This window comes from Oenanthe melanoleuca, chromosome 19 (assembly GCF_029582105.1).
Source record: "Oenanthe melanoleuca isolate GR-GAL-2019-014 chromosome 19, OMel1.0, whole genome shotgun sequence".
Classification (NCBI taxonomy): domain Eukaryota; kingdom Metazoa; phylum Chordata; class Aves; order Passeriformes; family Muscicapidae; genus Oenanthe; species Oenanthe melanoleuca.
The window spans coordinates 9,580,726-9,605,346 of record NC_079352.1 but is presented as its reverse complement, the minus strand read 5'-3'; the positions used below and the strand labels follow the sequence as shown (position 1 = coordinate 9,605,346).

At 49.2% G+C, this 24,621-nt stretch overlaps 1 protein-coding gene across 1 annotated transcript in view; it reads right to left on the bottom strand.

Moving 5' to 3' along the window:
• GALNT17 (polypeptide N-acetylgalactosaminyltransferase 17) overlaps window positions 1-24,621 on the bottom strand; it is a 214,121-nt gene that overhangs the window by 51,539 nt on the left and 137,961 nt on the right. Inside the window, exon 6 of the mRNA XM_056506705.1 lies at window positions 20,051-20,168. Coding sequence (XP_056362680.1) covers window positions 20,051-20,168 — 118 coding nt within the window. The remainder of the gene's footprint in view (window positions 1-20,050; window positions 20,169-24,621) is intronic.

Below are 24,621 nucleotides of genomic sequence, written 5' to 3'. Positions count from 1 at the left end.
AGTGAGGATAGAAACAGACCCAGACCCTGGAAAATACAAACCTGGGGGGACAGACCCAGGAAAACCTCGTACACCACGAGGAGAGCTCAGCAGGTGCCAAGCCTGAGCTCAGCCCCTGCTTGTACTCACAGCAGGTTTGGGAGGGACTCTGCTGTGGGGGACAGCAGTGCCCAGTGTGATTGCTGTCACCAGCACCAATGCCACAGCCACAGGGAAGGTCCAGCTCCACTGGGGCTGCTGGTTTCCCTCCCACAGCAGCACTCAAAGCACATTACACAAACAGGGAAAACACAGCTCCAAATCTGCACTGAATCCCCTCAGCCAAGGGCAGCATTTGCTGTATTGTGAGGGGGCAGTCCCACATCTCCCAAAGTCCTTGGGAGCAGATATCCTTGGTTACAATGCAGAGATGTGCCCAGCAGTTTGTGTTCTATCACCATCTGTTAAACCAGGTGGGGCAGTGTTTTTATCTTTCCCACAGCCCATCCTCCCTCCAGGAGATATCTCCTGTTAATGGCCAGTGAGTCCCAGGGCATGACTGATAAAATTCCATCATCCCACTGGGAGATGCTCCAGCCAGGGGAGCAGCCAAGCCTTTCCTACCCAGATAAAAACTGAGATTTTGGACACCAAGGCTGCCCTTACCCACTGGTTTCCAGATGATAAAACTACCAGACTTTTCTACAGGATCACTGCTTCAACAAGACCACTGCTGCCCCCACCCTAACCAGGTGTCAGGTTGTACTCTCACTCTGTCAGTGATTTTCTTTTCTACTATTGCATGTATTTTATTTTTCTTTTTTTTTTTTTTTTTTTTTTTTTCCCTATTAAATTGTATTTCTGACTTGGAGTCTCTCACTGGTTTTGCTTTCAAACCAGTAGAGCAGGGCAAGGATCATTCACACAATTCCATAACGAGCAGAACAGCACAGCAAAAGCAAGAGGCTGGTGCTGGATGCCCTGGAAGTGATGCCTATTAACATGTTTGGATGCTCCCAGGATTTCTGGCAGAGCCCAAGGCTTTGCATTCCCATGCTTGGGGATAAGCTGTGCTCACCATCACTTCATCACCACTTATTTCATCATCAAACAGAAATCAACTTGGCTTCTGTGGTTCCTTAAATTCAGGAATATTCTACTCCGAGGACGTGTCAATAATAGCAAAAATAACAATAATAATATTTGTTTTAAAATCCCAATAAAGATCCCAGGGCTCCATTTACCACTGGCACTGCCACATCCATTCCAAGGGAAAATTTCCACCTCCTCTGGTGGTAACTAAGAAAAACAGGAAAATCCTAGATTAAAGATTTCCTTTTTATGCTTGCAAGCTCATAAATCCAGGTGAGCTGACTCTATTTCATGTTTTAAGATTTCCCCTTAGCAAACACCAGGGAGTTGCCACTTTCTGCCTCCAAGGGAGCTCGTTCTGGATCAATCCAAAAAGCAGGGGAGCAGAAAAATGGGCATTTTCTGGTAACTTTGCTGTTGCACATGTTCCTGGGGAAATAATAACATCTGCTTTAAGACAGGGTCATGTAACTGGCAGGCCAGCTCCAGGGCTGGACCAGCAGCTCCCGTGCAACGAGCAGGAAGCACAAGGTGAAACATGGGGAGATGTGTTTGATTTTTGTCCATGCTCAGGAGAACATTTAAACAGCAGTGCCTTCCAAAGGAACTGAGACAGAGCAGGGAAAGCAGATAGAGGATGGCAGCCTGGGAGTGAGGCTTGGCAGGTGAACAGGACAGTCCCCAAGGGCTCTGTGCCTGGCCAGAGGCTCCCTGAGCAGCACAGGATGTCCTGAGGTGGAAGGAACCCCAAGGATCCACCCAGGGAACCAGCCAGCCAGGCTGGAGGGGCTTTAGAAAGCCCAGGGGTGTGCTGGCTGTGAGTGTGGCTCTGCCCTGTCTAGGGCACCATGGCCAGGTCTGGCTGCAGGCAGAGCTGTCCCCACTGATGGCTCCAGCTCTGGTGACAGCTCCAGAGTTTTGTGTGTCCCTGCTGAGGCTGTGCTGACCCCCAGCCAGGGACACAGCAGCTGCTCCACTGTGCCTCAAGCATCCTCAGTGCTTTTTCTTTCTCCTTTTTAAAAGCAGCATTTCAATCACTCTTAGAAGAGAAACATCTTTTCTGAGGTGGGAAGTCAAAGCTGCTTTTCTTGGCAGTATAAATGTGTCCTGCAGTCATTTTTTTTTTATCTGAGCTCTGCTGTTGCATCGATTCTGTTAGTCTCCTTTCTAACCTGCTGTTCATGTGAAAGAACAAATCCTGGCAATAACAGCAGTGCCAGAAAAGCATTTTATAGAATCACAGAGTGCCCTGAGCTGGAGGAGCCCCACAAGGACCATCCAGTCCAACTGCTGGCCCTGCTCAGGACAGAGATTTGAGCTCTGCTCTGTCAGCTGCATGTCCCCAGCTCATCCAGCTGCCTTGGGGTCCCTGCAGCCTCAGCTCTCAGCCCAGCCCAGGCTTTATGGCCCAGCTAAACCTTCCTGAAGGGACTCAGTGGAAGTGCTGATGCATCAGCCTCACTGCAATCCCAGCACCCACAAAGGGAAACAGATCCCAAATCCCAGCAGCTCTGGAGAGAGCCACAAAGGAAGGGTCGAATGAGGAGCAACAGCAGGAAAAAAAATCAAACAGAAAAGTCTGTAGCATCTGTCAATCCTGCCTTTTAACTGGCTCAGCTGGGCTGGCAGGGAGAGCAGCCAGGAGGTGGAAGTCAGGCCCACTAATCTGATTAACAGGTGATTAAAGGGCAGGGCTTCGAAAGGAAGGGGCTAAAGGGTTAACAAATCCCACACTCCTCACTGCAGAAGAGAGAGCACTGTCTGCCTTGATGATGAAATGAGTGCAGTTTTGACAGATCTGGGGCTGCTGTGCTTAACCTCTCCTGCAAGGAGATTTTGAGCTGATTTGCTCTGTCAGAAGAAATCCTTCCCACTGCCAAGCACTTCCCTCCATCTGAGGATTTAGCTGGCAGCAGGGAGCACAAACAACTTGGAAATCACTTGCTGTAAACCTGTGTGCATCTTCTGTGCTCTGTGGCCTTGCAGGAGCTGCCCTGTAACACACCAGGGCTGTGAAGTGAGGGCCAGGCAAAGGGGAAACAAGGGCTGAGATCCACCTCTCCTCTCCTCTCCAAGGGCTGAGATCCATCTCTCCAAGGGCTGAGATCCATCTCTCCAAGGACTGAGATCCATCTCATCCATCTCTCCAAGGACTGAGATCCATCTCTCCAAGGACTGAGATCCATCTCTCCTCTCCAAGGACTGAGATCCATCTCTCCTCTCCATCCCCAGTGCTGGATCAGCCTCAGGCCTTGATCCACCCTCCCAGAGCAGGAGAGACACTTCAGCAGGATGAATCACTCCATGTGCACCTTTCTGCTCCATACAAAGCTCAGGAATTGCCCAGGATTTTTCCATGAGGTTTTGGGGAGACCCTTCAGCAGGAGCAGTGCCTGAACACAGCCAGCACTGCTGTGTGCTCAGCAGAACGAGGGGCAAAGGGGCTGCAAGAGACAGAGCAGAGGCAAATCCAGGAGTTCTCTCTGCCCTCAGGCAGATCCAAGCCTGGTTTTTGAGAGGGAAGTGGAGCTGGATGTAGCTGGTGCCTGTGAAGAGGAGGAACACACAGTTCTGCACCCCAGAGCTGACTCCAGCCTTGGGCAGAGATGGGCTGACATTCTGAGGCAGAGAAAACCTGCTCTAAATTTGATAGCCTTGAGTGGGCCTTTCATCCTGTCATTAACCCAGGAATCTGTTGAACAAATGAACTTTTAGCAGCAGCCAAGTATCCACACACAGAGTAAAGCAGCATCCTCAGTTTCCAAACCCCTCAGTGCAGGGCCCAGGAACAGCCTCTCTCTGCTTGCCCTGTCACTTCTGATTTGGAGCCTTCCCACATCCTCCTCCAGACTCTCTGCTGAGCACTCCCTGCTTGCCCCATTTCCAACTGGGAATCACTTCTGAGCCTGCAGTCCTGGAGCAGGCAAGCTGTGGGCAGCCAGAGCTTTCATTGATTGATTGATTGATTGATTGATTGATTCCCAGCTCCTTTGCTGGTCAATCCCCCTGGTTCTGCTGTCACTGGCTCAGAGGTGCTGTCTGCAGCAGTGACACGGTGACACCTCCATGCAGAGGCCAGGACAGTTTCATAAGGCACAGGAGGGACAGGGCAGGGAGATCTGTGGGGCTTGCAGGACCCTGCATCAAACGTGGCTCAGCCATCACAGAACTTCCATCTCTGGAGCAATTCTGACAGAGAAACTGCCCAGCTCTGGGAGCCACAGCCCTTCCAGGTGATCACCAAGAGCACTTGCACAAAGGCTTTTCATGCCTTTCAGCTGCCAGGATCAGACACTCCTCAGTCTGCTCTATTTACATGATTTGCCAGGAGCTAAATGCTGTCCCAGACAACAATTGGCTGCTCCTTTAGAACACAGCTTTCCTTTCTCCCTCCCTGTGATGAGAGCAGCCTGCCCTATGCCCCAGGACTTGCTCTTAAGTGGGAAGGAAATATGGGAACCCAGGAAAAGAAATCCTGAAGATGTGCTGAGAAAAGCTCAGCAGGAGCAACACATCCCCTGAGATCTCCCTGGGTCACGTTTCCTTGCACTATAAAGAATATTGCTCTTCTCCTTCCACAAACCCTGGGATTTACACCAGCAGGGTGGGAACCACCTGAGCAGAACCTCCAGCAGCTACAACTCCTCATTTACCTGCAGCTCAGATAATGGGCCTGGGGGTGTAGATCAGCCTGGGGAGCATGCACTGTGCACTGCCTTAAATGTTGCTATAAAATAAGGAGGTTTATGAATTCCTGTTGTTTAGTTAATCATCGATTTATTTCAGAACCCTGCACACTGCAAGGCTCAACTTGAGGGGAAAAGGGAAAAGAGATACAATTTTATGGGAAGATAAAAAAAAAAAGAGGTTTAGTATATATAACCATTAGAGTTCCTCCTTCAGATATTTCAATGTCTAATGAAATTTAAAGCTCTCTCTGTGTTTTCCTCCCTCCTCTACAGCTATGATTGCCTTTAGATATACACCCCAGTTACAGTAACATAACCAGAAATTATGGCATGCCATAGGTATTTTATTATGCATTCAGTTTTTTAGGGCTCAGATTCTATCTGCACCACTGAAACCTGGTCAGTAAAACTGCCAGAACTTCTGCAAAGACAGCAAAACTAACAATTCCCTATTTCATATCACATTTTCAAACATATCTCCCTCTTAAATGTTACAGGTCTTCTAAATTTGGTGCCAATAAACACATTTTCCCCTTTAAATGTGTCCCAGAAAGCCAAGCAAATCCATTAAACACAGTGAGTGCCACCCCTGGAGAACATGAAACCAGGCTCACACTCCCCTGGCTGCTCATTTTTGGGAAGATACTTCTCAATTTTATTGGACATAAAGGTGTGGGAGCAGGGGAGGAGGTTTCAGTGTCTACCTATTCCTCCCAAAAATTGAAAATACAGCTGCTGTAAATGTTTTTACATTTAAATGTAAAAGAGATTTTAGAAGGAAGAGGCACTTTGAAGCAGGGCCAAGATCCCTGGGGTGCAAATTTCCACCAGAGGGTTTTGCAAGCAGGGGTGACACCAATGCCACAGCCCCAGCCCTCTTCCCTGGGAGGGAGCTGGCTCCAGGTGGTGCCAGCAGGATGCTCAGCTCCCCCAGGGCACAGGGCACACATCCCTGGGCACTGCTCAAGGCTCCTGGAGAAACCAAATCTGGTTTTTTCCCAGGCTGTTGGCTTTTCTCAGCTCCAGCCTGGATCTTTCCCAGGCTGATCTTTCTCAGAGACAAAACAAGGGAAGGTAGGAAGGAAACCCAGACAGACACCTGGTGTTGAGCACTGAGCTGTGTGAGTGCCTGGTGATGTTTTGCAGAGATGTTTTCAAAGAGCTGCTGCCTTCTCTGACCAGTGACTCTTTTCTACTTTGGTTTTTGTGATCTCCCTTGTACAAATGTTCAATAAATTGCTCTTTCTTGCTGCTTGGAAGAGGAGTCCTGTTGCTGTGCTGTCTCACAGTGACAATCCCCTGGCAGCAGCTCCTCCAACCAAGCAGCCAGCAGAGCAGCAGGACCTGCTCCAGACACCCCAAAATCCCTGAATCCCAACCTGTCCCCAGCCCCTCACCTCACCTGGGGACACCAGGCACCCCATCCACCCTGCATGCAGCTACAACTGCAGGACAAACATGGGCTCTGACAGCTCCACTGAGGCACCCACCCTGCTGAGTGCTCCCCTCAGATCATCCCAGGGCTGATCCCTCAACAGCTGCTTGCTCCTGGAATTTAATCTAAATAGACAACAGAACTCCTGTAAAAATGAGACAAAAGACACAGCAAGACACACTTCTGTGTGCCTGATGAAGGCAGCAAATGATGGAAGTGAACAGTTCTGAAGGGCTTTTCAAATGGTTCACTTGGCTGATTTTGGGCTGTCAGCAAAAATTACCAGTGAGGTGCCCTGCTGGAAAGGGTCTGTCTGCTGCTCCTGCTGCTCCTGCCATCCACAAACCCCAGGCACAGGGACCTGGCTCTGCTCTCTGAACCATCTGGAAGCTGAATTTGGAAGATTTTGCTCCATGGCCTTAGGAGCAGGTGCAGCCCAGGTGAGACTGGCTCAGGGAGAGCTTTTAGTAAAGCAAAGCCAAGGGAAAGTGGCTGCTCTGGTGGGTTGGGCTGAAGGAGCCAGGCTGGCACAGGGGCTTTGTCAGGGCAGCTCGGGGCAGGGGCTGCTGGGAACATCAGAAAACTGCATTTTTTTCCCAGCTCTGCTTTTTTCAAGTGTGGAATGAAGAGATTTGTGCTGGCCATTAAAGCAGGGACCCCTGGGCCACAGCCTGTGGCATCTCCTGAGACTCCCCACCTCTGGAACAAGCACAGATAAGGAGAAAACAATTCCTGCCAAAATCTGAGCTCACCAGGCTGGTGAGTGGTTACCAGACCTGGAAGTGGCTGAGCACAAACCAAAGCCACAGGAATGCTGGGTTTTGATGTTCACAGCCAAAGGCCAGGTTCCTGATCCTGGAATAATCCAACAAGGAACACGAGCTTCAAAATGGCCAGAGCCAAAATGCCAAATAGAAACCAGATGTAATTCTGTTCATTTAGATGGATTTAAACCCAAAATCCCAGGAAGGAGAGGAGAAGCACTGAACTTCCAGATGCAAACTTTGTGTTTGTTTGCAGCTCTACAGCTTCAGACCAAACCCACCCTAAAGGGGGGTGACAGCTGAGCCCCAGGTGTGGGTTTGGGTTCACTCTGCTGGAGCTCACACTGACTGGAGGGGACTGGAAAGAGGAAAATGTGTCCTGACAGCACAGAAAATCACAGAGGGACGGTCCAGCCTTGGGATTGGGATCAATTCCCTCTGTCCAGAGCTCCAGGAACAAAATGGGCAGGCACAGGAGGGACAGAGCAGCTGGGGCTCACACTGGGACCCTTCCTGTGTCTCCTGAGAGGTGAAAATCAACATCTCAGGATGGAAAAGACCAGAGAGCAAGAAGTTTCTTCATCATCCACAATGTCTTTGCCAGCTTTTCTTAAACATTAAAGGCTCCAGCCCCTTCCCCCTTCCTGGCTCATCAGTTAATATCCAATATTTCCTTTGGGAAGGAAACACAGAGAATCCTCCAAGCAATTCCAAGCAGGGCAGATCCTGGGGGTGCTGCTGGCACCTGTGCCTTGAAAAGCAGAGCTGCAGACTCAGAACCCCCTTTTCCATCTTCAGTATATTTAGTCCAAATGTGAATTTATGCCTGATTGTCTCTCTTGGTTTAACTCTGCTGCTTTGAGTGAAACACCTCTGAGAAAAATAAACTGGGTTTCTCTGTGCCTGAGGCAGATGCAGACAGTTCTGCCCTCCCTGGGATTACACAGGAATTCTTCATTATCAGCTGCATCATTTCCAGTGGGTTCTGCAGTGCTGGGAGAGTCTGAGGCTCTTTGCAGGCTGAGCTTCAAGGCACAGACCTGGTATTAAGAACTGCAGTCAGCACAAAGCTGTATTTCTTAATAAAGGAAAAACTTAAAAAAAATAAGGTGAACCTGGCCTGATTGATTCCTCTTCATTTGCATATGCCCACTAGCAGCACTTTGGTTAATTAACACATATTTTGTGTCTGTAGATGAATATGAAATAATGGGTTTGGTACTGAGGCTGTGGGTATAAATTCAAGCACTGAGCAGGTTCACTTCCCTCCTTCTGTATTTTCTGTGTAAATAAGACACAATAACTCCTGAGAAGGCAGTGACACATGACAAAAGCCAAGAAGGATGTACTTGTATTTTAAAGCCAGATGAGTTAATTAGCTCATCAAATGGAAGCACTGTTTAGAGGGGCAGAGATGAGAACAACATCTTCCAGGGAAAAAAATAATTCTGTAAATATTAACCCTTATGGCTCAGGTTCAGCTCCAGAGGCCTCGATCCAGAACTGCACTTAAGCAGGTGAAATGTGAAATAGTACCACCAAAATTAAAAGGGCTGCCCAGGTGGCTGGAAGTTAAGTGCTCTGCTGGATCCCAGCCTGGGAAGTCAGAGGTGGAATTTAATCTCATTTTCTGATCTGCTTCCTGCACCAGCAGCTTCCAGCAGCTCAGGGAATGCTGCTCCAATCCTAGAGCAGGAAAATCCCAAGAGATCCTTCAGTTCCAGGGCATCCTTAGTGGCAGAGATTTCAGCAAAGCCAAGGAAGGCTGAGTCACCCACTGAGTCCTGAGGAATCTGAGGCAGGACAGGGCTGGAGGTGACTCCAGCAGGAGGAGGCTGCTGAGGGGGTCGAGCAGCAGCATCTTCCCTGCTGAGGGACTCCTGAGGAAACCCTGGAGTCAGGAGAGGGATAAAAGAGGCTGAACACATCTCAGGCCTTAGGCAGATTAGATCAGAGCCATCAGATCATTTCTGAGCCAGCAGTCTGGCTGTGAATAACAGATACCCCAGAGGAGGCAGAAGGTTCACAGCTGGGAGGGAATTCCCTTCCCAGGGAGCTCCAGCTGGGAATGCTGCCCAGAGAGCCCCTTCCCATGGGGATCACAGGGACACTGCAGACAGGGAATGCACAGGGAGATGTAAATCCTGTCCTGCTGTCCCACTGTCACTCAGGGATGCTCAGTGGTGGCACATCGAGGGACACACTCAGTGCCAGCCTGCTCCTGCTCTTGGAAGGAAAGGGGAGATTTTCCAGGATGGCTGGTGGAGAGAAATGATGAGTTCCCACTGAATTTGGCTGGGAATTTCCTCCTCCTTGATGCACTGAGGCAGTCCCTAGGTCTGCCAGGCTGAGGGAGAAGGGAGCAGTGAATCAAACAAGCTGCTGCCCTGAGCCCTGGCAGGGATCCTGGCAGAGCCAACACCTCCCCTGCACCCAGGAGGTGCAAATCCCACCCCAGCCAAGCTCCAGGCACACAGAACCCCCTGAACAGGGCACAGTGAGCACAAGGGTTTGTCTGATCAGAGTGAGCCCCACAGGGATCCCCCAGAGCCTTCCCAGATCCCAGCAGGACCCTGAGCTGCCATCCCTGCTCTGTGGCAGCAGGGACACAGGCAAGGGCAGGGACTCACACAAACACTGGGATTTGGGGGCTGGGAATGGCACCAGCCACCCTTTGGGCTGACACCAAACACAGGGCTCTCAGGTGAACCCAAAAACAAGGACTGGGGTACAATGCCTGGAACAGAAACTAGACAGGGCAAAAGGGATAAAATAGATATTTATTGAAAGGATTCACCTTGGGCAGTGCAGGAGCCAGGCCAGGGCTGCACCCAAACCAAACCCAAGATGGATCCCAGTCAGGAATTTTACACTTTTATAAGTTTTGGTTCATCTACACCTTGGGGTCAATTGTCCAACCACAGCCCCAGGCTATCAAGTCTCAGCCCCTGGCTTGGCCCTTTCCCTTGCTGTTGTTTGATTTTTGGTACTGGGTGTCCTTGACTCTCTAGCTAGGAAGGAATTGTTCTAACTCTCCTGAGAAGAGAACTTGCTAACACCTAATATGAAGTTTCAGAGTTCTACACTAAGCAGAGAATCTGAAAAATATAAAAGCTGAAACCCAAGGCATCATTTCCAAGGGATTTGGGTGTCCAGGGGGGATCCAGGAGGAGATGCTGCAGCACATGGGATGGGGCAGGGCAGAAAGCTCTCCCTGAGCCTGGGTGTGCAGCTGGACAATGTTCAGTCACAAACTCTGCTCTTGTCACTGCAATTTCCTGCTGGCTCTGCAGGGCTGGGATGGATGTGGGCAGGGAAATGCTGTCAGTCTGTTCCCTCCATCCCATCAGGCTGTCAGCTGCCTTCCAGCTGCATTCCCTGCCCAGGAGCAGCTCAGATGAGATGGAAATGCAGCTCTGAGAGCCTCAGCTGCAGCCAGGGCTTGTGGAAAATAGGGGGCTGTTTGTAAAAATGAACAGGTTTGACCTCAAAGTCCTTGAGAGAGGACAACAGCAAACCCTCACAGAGACCCCAAACACATAAAAACTGCTTGGGAATTTTTAACTCTGAGGTTTTGGGTTGCAAATCACAGGAATGCAGCAGCATTGATTACATCTTACCAGGAATAATCCTTGAGCTTAGGGGAAATCTGTAGTGAATGAAGGGAGAGTCTGATCCCTGGAAAACCCAACACTCAGTGAGACAGGGCTGCTCCTGAGTCACCAGGAGAGGGATAAAATCAACTTTGTGGCTCTGGCTGAGGTGGGAAGGGACCTTTGTGTTCCCACAGCCCCAGCAGGTGCATCACAAGTGAGTCTGCTCATAAGACAGGACAGACAAAAAGGAAAAAAAAAAAACAACCCTTGCTTTGCAGTTATGACAAGCAGGGAGCTTTCCAAAGGCTTTAGGAATATAATGGGATGAAAAAACTCCTCATTCCTCACCTCAGTTCTTTATGAGCCTCATTTCTTGGTGTCACATCTTCCTTGCCATTTCCCAAGTGCATTTTTTTTGTCAGAAAACAAAGTTCAGTTTTGCTGGGAGTTGGATTTTAGGGAGAGACAAGCCTGTTTTTTCTGGTTTATGGGGTAATTTATATCCCAGGCACTGCAGCACACAGAGCAAATGTGCTGATGCTCACCTGGCCCAGGGAAGAGTGAGGGAGATTTCAGTGCCTGTTCCAGGCACCCAGGAGTACTTTGGAGGACAGTTGTCCTCCAGGGAGAGCTGCTATAAAACAGCTCCCAGAGGGTCTAACTTTGCTGCAGCTCAGCAATTCCTGACCAAACTGCAGCCTCCAGGCACTGGGGGAGCCAGGGCTGCTCCAGCTCATGCATCATCCCCACTGTGATGAGACCTCAGGGCTGGAAATGTGGCCCTGGCCCAGGCAGTGGGGGCAGGAAGGGCTGGCCCAGGACCCAGGGCCAAGAAAGGGGAGCAGTGTGCCTTGCAGGATGGAATTTATTTCCTGCTGCAGGGAAGTCCCTGAATCCTGCTGTCTTGGGTTACCATAGAGGATGAGACCAGAAATGTGAATTCTGTCCCCACCTGCTGCAGCCGGGTGGGGCAGTGCCCCTGATCTCCTGCACACATTATCTGCTCATGGGCCATCTTTAAACCAGCTGGGCAATCATCTTTATCTTCCCACAGCCCATCCTCCCTCCAGGAGATATCATCTGCTGCTGGCCCACTGAGTCCCAGGGCATGACTGATAAAATTCCATCATCCCACTGGGAGATGCTCCAGCCAGGGGAGCAGCCAAGCCTTTCCTACCCAGATAAAAACTGACATTTTGGACACCAAGGCACCTTCTTTCCACTGGATCCCAGAGGAAAGCCAGACCTTTGCACATCATCCCTGGAGCTCCAGAGGAAACTGCACCTTCTCCAGGAGCACTGCTCCAGCTGAACCACATCTGCCCCTGCAGGAGGATGCAGCCACCATTGAATGGGACTGTGCCAACACCCTGACTGACTGACGGGTGTCAGCTTGGATTCTGACTCTGGCAGGGCTGGGATTGTTCTGTGTAATACTGCATTGCTATTTTAATTTTCCTAATAAAGAACTGTTATTCTTAATTCCCCTATCTTTGCCTGAGAGCCCCTTAATTTCAAAATTACAATAATAATTTGGAGGGAGAGGGTTTACATTCTCCATTTCAAAGAGAAGTTTCTGCCTTTATTGGCAGACACCTGCCCTTCACACCAGGACACCTGCCCACAGCAGCAGGGAATGGCTGGGGCAGCACTGAGGGATCCCTGGGGTGCAGGTGAGGGGGTTCCTGAGCATCCCAGGCAGCCCTGCCACGGAGCCCCTGCTCCCAGGGAACGAGGGACACGGCCTCAGGCTGCACCGGGGGGCTCAGCTTGCACATCAGCAGGAATTTCTGCCTGTCAGGCCCTGAAAGTGCCCAGGGAGGTTTGGAGTCCCCATCCCTGCACTCAGTGAAAGGGGGAAGGACTCAGGTGCCTCCTCTGCCACCTCCTTCCCCATAGAGGATGGAGAGCTGGAGAAGTTAAAGTGATGGAAGTCATGCCCAAGGAAAACAGTGTGGGATGGAAAACCAAAATCCAGCTGGGGACACTGGGGGTGTCTTTGGTGTCCCCAGGCTGGGTAGGAGCAGCCTCAGTGGGCAGTCAGTGAGAGCCAGATCCCACAGCAGGGGAAACCCAAACCTCACCAAAATGCAGTGCAGAGAGCAACAGGAGCTGTGGGTGTAGAAGAGATTACAGGTGACCTCCCCTGATGAGCCCCAGTTGTGCTAATTACCAGAGAACAGCCTTGTCCTTAAAGGGTCACAGCTGTGGCTGATGAAGGTGGGTGTGATAAAAGGGGTGGCTGGTCTGGGAGGAACAGGACCTGGGGGAGGGAATGATCCAGAGGGACACAAAGAACAAAACAAGGAAGAGTTTTTGCTGTGAGGTCAGTCTGGGTCTGAGCTGGGTGAGATCTGCATTCAGAGCCTGCAAACAGCACCTGCAGCCATGCTGCAGCAGAGCCTGCAGTGGGACCCTGCAGGACATTGCTGTAGCAGAGTCAGGATTGCTGAGCTGCAAGAAAGAATAAAGCAGGTCCCTTTTCCTGCTGCTGAATGAGAATCCTGGCTCATTTCTGCTCTTAACAAGAGCTCTGTTGAGGAGGAGCAGAGTCAGAGCTGGGCATGGCAGGAGCTCCCCCAGGCTTTCTGAAAGCCACAGGTGAAGGGCACAAAGAAAGCAAACTTTGCCAAACCCATGACCTGCCCAGCCCCTTGTCCCTGAGCCCCACAGGGATGCTGTTCCTGCTCTCCACATCTGGATTCCAGCACCCAGGCCCTGACAAATCCCAACCACTGCCTGCCAGAGGCACCAGTCCCATGACAATCACTAAAAAGCTGCCACCTGCCAGAGCTTCAAGTGCCAGCAAGGCATGGCTGAGCCCTGACATGGATTTCTTCACCCCCCAGTGACTCTGACGTGGTTATTGCACTGCCAGAGCCATCACATTTCCCAGCAAAGATGATCAGAGTCTTCCCAGCATAAAAATCAACTTGTCAGGGCCAGCAGGGGAATCAGCTGGGGTGAGAATATAAATCTTTTCTCCCTGCTCTCCCTGTCCCACCTGCAGCAGGTAAGAGGTGACAAATCCTTTGCTCTCAGGAGGGAAGTGATCTTCCCAAGGAGGGACAGCCCAGCCCCTCCTGCTCAGAAACACCCCAGGCACGGCTCCACCTCTGGGCAAGGCTGGGCTGAAAAGCAATTTAGCAGTTTAGAAAAGGAGAGCAGAGCTTCAGCTGAAGCACCCTCAACACCCACTGGAAACCCTGAGCTGGCAGCCCAAGTGCCAAACCTCAGAGCTGAGCTCACACTTGTGCTGATTCCTGCTCTCCACATAAATGCAGGCAGTGATTGGGTATTGTTCAGGAGGGGAAATATTTCTTCCAACCAGGCCACAATCACTCTGAAGAGCAAAATCTCCTCTAGCAGGGGTGCAGGTACAAATAAACAGGTGGAGGTTGAGCATTCCTGGTGTATCAGTATTGCTAAGAGCTTTTCCAAGGTCAGTCCTACCCTACTCTTATTTCCCTCCAAATTAAGTTGATTTTTATTTGGAAACATCCTTAAGTCCCAATTTCTAACTGGATTTTGGTGTCTGGCAGATAAAATGCTTATAAAATACTAGTCCTAAGTTTATATCTCTGGCAAGTTTGGGTTGTGGGGCTTTTTGTTTGATTGTTTTCAACATATTTTGATTTTTTTTTTTTTTTTTTAATGTTTGCTGAACTGCAGGAGCCTCCAAGGTCCTGCAGGGCATCAGCAGGTCTGGTGTAGCTGCTCCATGCTCCTCGTGGCTGGAGATGGAGGAGGGAGAGCTGATCCATCCCCACACAGCCCCACCCCACAGATCAGTGCCAGATGTGACTCCCATGGCTGAAAAATAAAATTTCTCCAGGTTTTTGTGGTTTCCTTGTTGCTTTTTCCACATCTTGCTTTAATTCCAACATTTCTTTCCCTGATAGGTGGGCAGAGAGTTTCATTCCCTGCTGGAGGGAGTGCAGCTCTGGGGTCCCAGCACAGGAAGGACATGAGGGGACATGAGGGGACAGCTCTGGATCCAGGCTGGGAGAGCTGGGGGTGCTCACCTGGAGAGGAGAAGCTCCAGGGAGAGCTCAGAGCCACTTCCAGGGCATGAAGGGGCTCCAGGAGAGCTGGAGAGGGACTGGGGACAGGGATGGAGGAACAGGACACAGGGAATGGCTCCCACTGCCAGAGGGCAGGGCTGGGTGGGATTTTGGGCAGGAATTGTCCCTGTGAGGGTGGGCAGGGCTGGCACAGGGTGCCCATACAGCTGTGGCTGCCCCTGGATCCCTGGCAGTGCCCAAGGCCAGGCTGGGCAGGGCTGGGAGCAGCTGGGACAGTGGGAGGTGTCCCTGCCATGGCAGGGGTGGCACTGGGTGGGCTCTAAGGTCCCTTCCAGCCCAAACCTTTCCACAATTCTGTGATGCCCCACCTCAGCATCCCCTCCACTGGCTCTGCTTCATCTCCATCTGGCTGATTTTGGGAAGGTCTCAGCTCCTCAGGGATGTCCAAGAGTGGCTGTTTGAACAGTACACAGTCCCCAGAGAATAAAATCCCTGAGAATTCTACCCCAAATCCTTCAGCTCACCCAGGGGACATTTCCTCCCTCCCCTTCAGCCAACCTCAAACAGAGCTGGGGGCACCTGCAGGAAACTCTGCTCCTCCAGGGCCATCCCTCAGAGATCTGGGCTGGTTTGTTCCCACACTTCCCAGAAAAGCCCTTCCCTGCAGCACAGCTCATTGCATGGTTTATTAATTCCTCAAAGCAAGGTGGGGAAAAAGCCCACAAGGGCCTGGGTCCATCCCTGACTCCTGAGCAGTTTGTCAGGTAAGAATTCCAGGCTTTTCAGCTCCTGGTTTCCAAAGAATGCATCACCCCAGCTCCTGCATCCTGCCAGGGGAGCTGGCAGTCCTGGGGCACTGGCACTCACACAGGCTTTAGCAGGGATTGGAGCAGGCTGCTGTCAGCTCCCTCTGCCTGCTCCCAGACCAGAATCACAGCATGGGAGGGTGATCAGAATCCCAGCAAGCCCCATTTCCACAGACACGTGGCCAAGGCAAAATGTGACATCATAAACACAAATTCCACCCTAAGCAGGGATGCTTTTTCCATTTTGGTGACTAATTATTTTTTAGATGTAAGTTCCATGCAAGCACAAACCCAGCCAAACCTCCATCCTGCAATGGAATCTGTTTCCCCCATTGCACTCCCACCCACCACTCTCCATGACAATTCCATGTAAAGCTACATGGAGTCTGTTCCAGTGAGGCTGGAAAGGCCAGCCTGTGCTGGCAGTGTATTTACCTTTATAAAAACAAGAGGACAGAACAAAAATCAAAGCATTAATGTCCCACCTGGCAGCTCTGGCATCCCTCTCTGCTCCCCTGGGATCCAGCTGCCCAGCCCTCACCTCAGACCCACAGATGCTGGAAGAGCTGCTTGCTCTGAACACATCACTGTTTGTTTCTTAACAGAAAGATACACCACAATTTTATAGACAATGCATGCAGGAAGAGAAGGATTTGATTCTCTGGATGCAGAGTCAGGCTCCTGGGTGGAACTTAAACACACTTTTTGGACAGTTTTCCTTTCATTCTTTTGCCTGACCCTCTCAATATTTCAGCATGTGAGTAATCACACTCATGGGAACAAAAGAGGCTCCTCCATGGCTGGAGATGTGTGTGCCTTTGAAATGTCACTACATCTCTTTTGAGGGTCTCTGAAACTGAGGGGACACAGCCAGGGCCCCCCCGGGAGGATCAATGTCCCTTTTGTCCTGAGCAGAAAGAAATCTGGGATATTAAGAGGAGATGCCATTTATTTTTTCTGGAAATATTTTCAAGGCTCCAAGCTGACCCTCAAGTTACCAGCAGCAGTAAAAGCAGCTCGAGTCAGTGGTTAAACCTCAGAGGGATCCCTGAATTGTGCTTGACTTAATGAATCCAATAATCGATTCCTACTGCACAAATAAGGTGTGGGATGGACCAGCTAATAAGCATTCTCAGTTAATTGCTTTCTTCAAGTGACAATTTGTACAAATGATACCATCAAAGTAGTAATAATATCCCTATTGATTAAATTAATCTCGAAAAGACAACTCCAATAACTTTAATTAGCAATGCATGACACAAGCACAAAATACTCTGAAAACAACCTTGCAGCCCAGCCCAGAGTTTGAACCTGTGGCACAGCCATGGCACAGACTGTGGCATCTTTATTCCAACAGACACACACAATTTCATGGAGCATCTGCAGGGAATGTCTGTGACTAACCATGGAAAGCCCTTCAGCCTCCCTGCTCAGTCACACCCACTGACAGCCAGGGCCACAAACAGCTCCAAAAGAAATGGAAACTTTCCAGCAGGAGGGGCAGGGATAGGGAACAAAGTCTCTGTGCCAAAATCCCCACCTGGAGCTGCTAGGAACCTGCAGCAGCAGCACTTTCAAGCCAGGAGAACTGGGCAGCAGGCTGATGAAATCAGAGCAGAAACTCCTCCAGAGCTGTTGGGGAAGTGTTGGGGAGAGGGAAGATGTTACAGGAAAGCCCCAGTTACTAAATAACCAGGTACACAATAGGATGGCCTGCTAAAGCTAATTTACTCTTAATTAAACAATGCTTTTGGCCATGGGCAAGGCCAAAAGACACAAAAGACTGGCGAGCACCCAAAGATTAGATCTTAGAGTTTAGAATGTCACACACTATGCTAATATAAGGGTTCCTATAGGCTGCATGTAAATGCTATAGAATTAGTATTTTGTATTAGATTGGTTCTTAGGGATCAGAATATTCATGATGGAAATGGATTTATTGTGTTACAAATGTGAAGTCGCTCTCTTTACTCTTTGCTCTTCTTTCCTTCTCCCACTTCTCCTCTCCTCTCCCTCTTCCATTACCCCAATACCCTTTTATCCCATTACTCTCTCTCCCTCTCTCTTCTTCCTCTTTTTCTCTTATGCTTTTTACCTTCTTTACCCTCTCTCTACCCTCCCTCTTCTCTCTTTCTTTCTCCCTTTTATCTCTTTAACCTGCATGTGGCTCCTAGCAGTTTATAATAAAGTGCAGCTGCAGCTTTTAGCATTTACAGAGGGTCTGAGTCTTGTTCCACGTCCACAAAGAATCCAGGAGTCACCCACACAGAGCAGGACAGGGTTAGCAGAGTTGCCCAAAGCTTGTTGAGAGAGGATGTGGGCTGGCAGGAGAGGGGACAGAGCACACAGAGCTGCCCAGGGCGGGACCCTGAGCCTGGAACTGGGGGATCCCAGAGTGCACACCTGGGAATGGCACTGCCAGGGACCTGAGGGACTTTCAGGGGCTTTTAAGAGCCTCCTGCATTTCTCATTTTGCTCCCTGAAAGAAACATAAGGCTCAGATATTTCCCCACACCAGGCACAGTGCAGCTCATCTTACAGCACTTACAGAATCTTGAAGTTCTTCAGGTTGGAAAGTTTCCCTGAGATCTGAGTTCAGCCATGCCCCTAGCACTGCCCAGGCCACCAGTGCCACCAGCAGCATGTCCCCAAGTGCCACATCCCCACTGCTGACCCCTCAGGGATGGGGACCCCCCACCCTGAAGCACAGTAATAACCCACAAGTTTTGAACACACCTTTACAGGTTAGTCCAGCCCAACCTTCTCAATTCTTTATTTCAATTTGTTATTCAGATTCCTCAAAAGAATTCCCCATAACAGGGTTACTTGTGCTTTTGCCTGAAACACTGCAAATTTTCCATGTCCTTACTGTAACCTCAGTGGATTTATGGATTTATTGTTTCGTTTTTGCTCTTTGGGCAGTTCTGGCTTTAGATTTTTTAGATATTTTGGTGCCAAAAGTGCTGCCAGGATTTGAGGTGAGGCTGTACCAGTGCAGAGCAGAGAGGGACAATCACATCCATAAAACATTTCAAAGTGTCTCAGGATTCTCAAAATGATAGAATTTGCACTATCATCAAAAAGAAACACTTTCTGCATTTATTTTCATCCAGGAATCACTGAAATCACCAAGGAACCCCCAAGCTACTCTTGGGACTCCAAACAGCCCCTTCCCAGGCAAAACAGCAAATTGCTCATGGAAAGGTTTTTGTAGCTCAAAAATCTCTAAAATTCTGCCTTCTGTGCAGCCTTACAAGGCAGATTTCAGAGTATTTTGGCTCTCAAAACCACCAGCAATTTAAAAACCTTGACCAGAACACACAGCATGAGTGTGAAAATGCATGGCTTAGAAACTCAAGCTTGGGAAAGTCATTTATGGAAGAAAAGGTTTTTTTTTTTTGTTGTGTTTTTTTTTTTTTTTTTTTTTTTTGTTTTGTTTTGTTTTGTTTTGTTTTGTTTTGTTTTTTTTTGTTTTGGTTTTGGTTTTTTTTTTGTTGTTGTTGTTTGTATTTTTTTAATTATTATTATTTTGGGGGTTTTTTTTTTAATTTTTTCCAAAAGGATGTTTATTGGCCTTTCTAAAAAACTCAGCACATGAGAAAGAAGAGCTCACCACTTTCTCTGAGCCATCCCTCTGATTTTTCCAATCTTCAATGACATCCCCCAAACCAGGCAAACGAGTTAATAATTGTGAGAAGAGCAGGGCCACAGTGAGACCAAAAATCCCAAACCCAAACAAAGCAGGAGAGCCAGGAGAGCAGCTGGTTTGGAGAAGGATCTCTGCAGCCCCACTGCAGGATGAGCAGTAATTACTTCACAAGGAGAGGAGCTCTGTGGCACATTGGAAGCCTTTAATTTCCACTCCCTTGTTTAAGTGAGATTATTGCTCCCCATAGCCAACAACAATAGATTTCCTACATTTCCTGGGCCTTGCCAGCAAAGCAAATATCCTCTGGTAAATCTCTGAGCTGAACAATGATTTTTCATTTTTACAGCAGCACAATCAATGCAATTTTCCAGTTAGAAGTCTCCAGCCTCCCCCTATCAGCACAAGTGTACTCCCAACCACGCCTGGGAGAATCTGCACAGACTCTGCCATCCCAGGCTACCCTGAGCATGGAATTCAGCATTATGGATCACTTCAGTGTGTGTAAACACTTGAATCACTAAGGCAGATCTTCCACTGTACACAGTAATCAAGGGATGTTGTCAGGGGGGAGCTCTGAAATCCTGGCTCGTGGAGTTCCCCTGCTCAAAGCAGCTTCTGTGCTTGTGAATGTTTTATTTGGGAAATATTTGCAGGCATTTTGTGTTCCTGAGACACTCAGAAGTCCCAGCACCCCCAAACACTGTTCCCCCACTGTGCTTTTCCTGCTATTTAAGATCCCTGAACTTCCAGCAACACTCTGACAACCCAGCCAGGCTCAAGCTGGAAATGCCATTTCATTTCAACAGCTTTTTGCATCAGATCACACGGATTGGAATCCAAGGAAAAAAAATTAAACTCATCCCTAAAACCAAGTCATTTTTCTCCCTTTAAGTGAAATTAAAATGCTGTGAATGCCATCACCTCCCAGCTCCCCTGAAGGATTCCAGTAACTCAGTGGAAGCTCTGGGTTCCTGGGGACACAGAGGTGACATTTTGCTGCCCAGGTGGCACAAACCTTGATGCCCAGCTCGATGTTCTCCCCTCCATACACGTCCATGCCGGGGTCCAGCAGCCCAATCTCCCCAAAGAATTTCCTGTTGACCACGAAGGAGCAGCCGATCATGGCAGGGGTCCTGCAGGGGAGAGAGCACAGAGTGACACCAGGGACAGGCAGAGAGCATAGAGTGACACCAGGGACAGGGAGAGAGCACAGTGACATCAGGGACAGGGAGAGCACAGGAGTGACACCAGGGACAGGGAGAGAGCACAGAGTGACATCAGGGACAGAGAGAGCACAGGAGTGACATCAGGGACAGGCAGAGAGCACAGAGTGACATCAGGGACAGGGAGAGAGCACAGGAGTGACATCAGGGACAGGCAGAGAGCACAGAGTGACATCAGGGACAGGCAGAGAGCACAGGAATGACATCAGGGACAGGGAGAGACCACAGGAGTGACATCAGGGACAGGGAGAGCACAGAGTGACATCAGGGACAGGCAGAGAGCCACAGGAGTGACATCAGGGACAGAGAGAGCACAGAGTGACATCATAGACAGGGAGAGATCCACAGGAGTGACATCAGGGACAGGGAGAGAGCACAGGAGTGACATCAGGGACAGGCAGAGACCCACAGGAATGACATTAGGGACAGGCAGAGATCACAGCAATCCCATTGGGACAGGCAGAGACCCCCAGCAATCCCATTGGGACACTGCCCCATCTCCCATTGCTGCACAGCCTCTGGGTTCAGCTGCCTCCCACCCTGGCTGTCCCAGACACTTCACAGTGTGTGAATGTCCCTCTGAAGACATTGTTTTACCACTGCAATAAATTGTCCAAAATCCAAGCCCATGTCAGTCTGTACTGGAGAAAGGTTTTCCTGGGGTGAAATTAAGGAGGAGCTCCCAGGCTGTGCTTTGCTGGAAATACCTCAGGGTGTCTGTGGGCAAGGGCACAACCTCTGCCATAAATGAAGGAAATACAATAATGGCCTTTCCCTTCTCTTGGTTCCAGCATGTCTGGACTAGTGAAGACTTTAGGATGGGCAATTTTAGGGTATTCCAAAAAAGAGTGTTTCCAGTTGGGATCACAAAAGAGCCACTGCCAGCAACAAGCTCACTGCAAATTTGTAGAAGCAAATCCTTTAAAAACTGTTTGCAGGAGCATCTGTGGGGTCATTTCCCAGTTGCCCCAGTATCACAGGGCTCTGGGTTAGGGATCAAGTTGTCATCTCCAGCTCAGAGCTCTCAGCTCAGGCTGCAAGAGCAGCCAGGAGCAGGGGCTGGGCAGGGAAACAACCCAGCAAACTGGGAGCATCAGCACAAGGAGGGAGGAAAACCCCAGTGCCAGGGTTAATTTGTTATAACTGTGCAATTTTAAGGGCATTATGGATGGTTGTGTTTAGTAATGACCCTCATTACTCACACACCCCTGGACCAGCTGCTCAGCTGCCCTGAGATGAGGCTGCAGTTCTGATTCACACTCTTAGATCACATTTCAGGGGATTTTTGAGGGCTTAGCCCTTCTGACCCTCTCCATAAAACTGCACTTTGCCCAGAGCCCAGCTCTGAGCAATCCTGAGTGGTTCTGCTCGGGGACACTCTCAGCTGCTGCTGCCATGGTGTGTGCAGAGTTTGCCCCTGGGACATTCCCTGTGCTCAAACAGAAACAGAAAAAGCATTCTCCCATCTGACTGCTGCTCTTTGAATCCGTGCTGGAAAGAAAAACCCAGGGATCCACTCAGTCCAGCCAGTGAAACTCATCCTGGTGAAAATCATGAGTTCATTGGATGAAAGCTTCTGCCCACTTTAATATTATTATTTATAGACATTTTAATATTTCTAATAGAAAGCAGGAGAGGTGGGTGCTGCTGCCATGTCAAATTAGTTCCAATTGGAATCCATCAGAGGGTTTTTCCAATAGATTTCTTCCCTGACAGCTGGCTCAGCCTTCCTTCCACGGAGCAGGATAATGTTTCATGGTTTGCTGCCACTCTGGTACTTAAGATTTCAATTCTCTTGCTTTATTTGTAGCAAGTTAACTGCCATTAACAGAAACAATTCCTTCTGAAATGATAACCACCTCACAGATGCCAAATCTAATAGTTCCATTATCCTAGATTACCTCCTGGAATTTAAGAGAAGGGAAAATTGCTCTGGTTTTATCCAGAGTATGAACAACCCAGTTCATCTCCTCCACTGGGAATAGGTGTGGAAACCTCTGACTTCTCCTGTCAAAAACTGTTAAGAGGCACTCACAGAAGAGGTAAATGCCAGAAAAGGAATCCAGGAGAAAGTTTCAGACAAAGGAAACTGCATTTTGAACCCAATAAGGGAGATCAGTGGGAACTCTGAACCAGGAAAATGAGATTTTCTGGACTGGAAACAGCTCAGGAGCCATGAACAGGAGCTGTACCCTGAGAGCTTCTTCCATTGTTATTTACAAATCATGGAATGGGTGGGGGTGGAAAGGAGCTCAAAGCCCACCCAGTGCCACCCCTGCCATGGCAGGGACACCTCCCACTGTCCCAGCTGCTCCCAGCCCTGCCCAGCCTGGCCTTGGGCACTGCCAGGGATCCAGGGGCAGCCACAGCTGCTCTGGGCACCCTGTGCCAGCCCTGCCCACCCTCACAGGGACAATTCCTGCCTGAGACTTCTCAACATGACTTCACTTTATAAAGCACAGAGCCATCAATCCTTCCCAAAATTCTCTTGGAAGCAGCTTAACTGGGTTTTAGCCACTTCCCCTTCAAGTTTTCCCCCTCCCCACAGTGCTGCACACCCTGCTCCAGCCAGGACACCAGGGAGCTCCTGAGACACCACTCCTGGTCCCTCCAGCAATCCAAATTAAGTGCTTCACTCTCCTCTGTAACAATACCTCCACATTAAATAAATGAGGAATCAAGCAGCGCTCAACTATTTAAATAAAAACACCATTTGATTTGGGAGTAAATCCCTCAAAAAGGTGGCTGCTGACAATAATGGATTGCTCATCCCCAACGAAATAATGGCCTGCAGACAAAGAGCTGATAAAGCCTCTTGTTCCTCTGCCCCTTAATTAAAAGCATTAACACAGCTTGTTTTTAAAAATCACCCAGCTCAGCCAAATGCATTTTTATTTGTCCTGATAGCTATTCTCCCTTTAATGAGAAAGGAAAAGCAGAATTTGGCAGGAAGGAAGAGCAGAGATGTTGAGCAGAATTATTGGGTTTGTATCCAGAACTCCACTGTGTTACTTCCTTGCCATTCTTTGGGTTGGCTCTTCTACAGAACAAGTGAAGAAAGGTCAAGAAGAGCAACTTTTATGAAACATCCTCCTCATGGATCTCTAAATAAAGATGAAGGAGATACAGGGAAAAACGTTTATCCTGCTCTATTAAGTTACTTTAATGGTCTTCCTTTCTTTAGCTCACAGTTATCATCTAATGATTAAAAAGTCTCAAGGAGATTGCTCCTTCAATTCAAGGAAATTAATTTCCCCCCACAATTGGATTTGGCTTCCAATTTTACACTAAAGAGCAGGCTATAAAATATGTAGAAAAAAGATATTAAAAAAATAATTAGTGGATCAACTAATCAACTGCAAGAGGCTGGGGACAGACTGGCAGAACTTCCAGGGTGTCCAGTTCCTGTTAAGCTGCTGCAGGTTCTCCTAAACTCTGATCATGGAGCTGCTCACCTTCCACAGCACAAGGCACAGCTCACTTGGAGCACTTGGGACAGCCCAGAAATAAGTTCTTGTCCCTCTCCCAACCTAATCCAACACTGAATTCACATATCTTACAATCATGGAATGGGCCAGGTTGGAAAGACCTTAGAACTCATCCAGTTCCACCCAGCAGGGACAACTTCCACTGTCCCAGTCTGCCCTGAGCCCTTCCAGCCTGGCCTTGGGCACTGCCAGGGCTGGGAATCCATGGAATAAAAACAACTCCTTCCCCATATCCACCCACCCTGCCCCTGCAGTCTGACCCATTCCCCTGTGCTGTCCCTGGGCTGACAACCCCAAATTCCCCAGCCTGTCTCCACAGAGGGGGAGCTCCAGCCCCTTTATCATTCACAGCCTTGCTGCCCATGCTGGGGACCCCAGAACATGCAGGGCTCCAGCTGGGAACATCCCATTTTCCACTCTGGGATCTCCCTCTGCTGCTGCCTCTCTGCACCTCCACGAGCCAGCTGGGCTCACTGCTGGGATCCAGCATCTCAGCAGGAAACTCTGGGAGCCTCTGAGCTCCAGGGCTGAAATTCAAACAACTCATAATATGCAGAAAATGTCAGGTAAATGATCAAATTAAGGCCTGTGGTTTTAATTAGTGGCCTATCAATGATTTCCCTGATGACAGCAGGGAAGGGAAGAACACCACCTTTATTTCCCTGTGACACTCTGTGATAAAACACTGGATTTTCTCTCAGCCAGGGGCAAGATTAAGGACCTGCCTGCAAAAGAAACAACTTAGTGCTGTCCCCTCTGTGCTCAGAGAATAAATAAATATTAAAGTCTGGGATGAGTAACACAGGTTTAGACAAGGGAATGTTTGTGTGGAAATTTAATACAAGGATGGGGCATCAAGGATGATCACCTGTCCC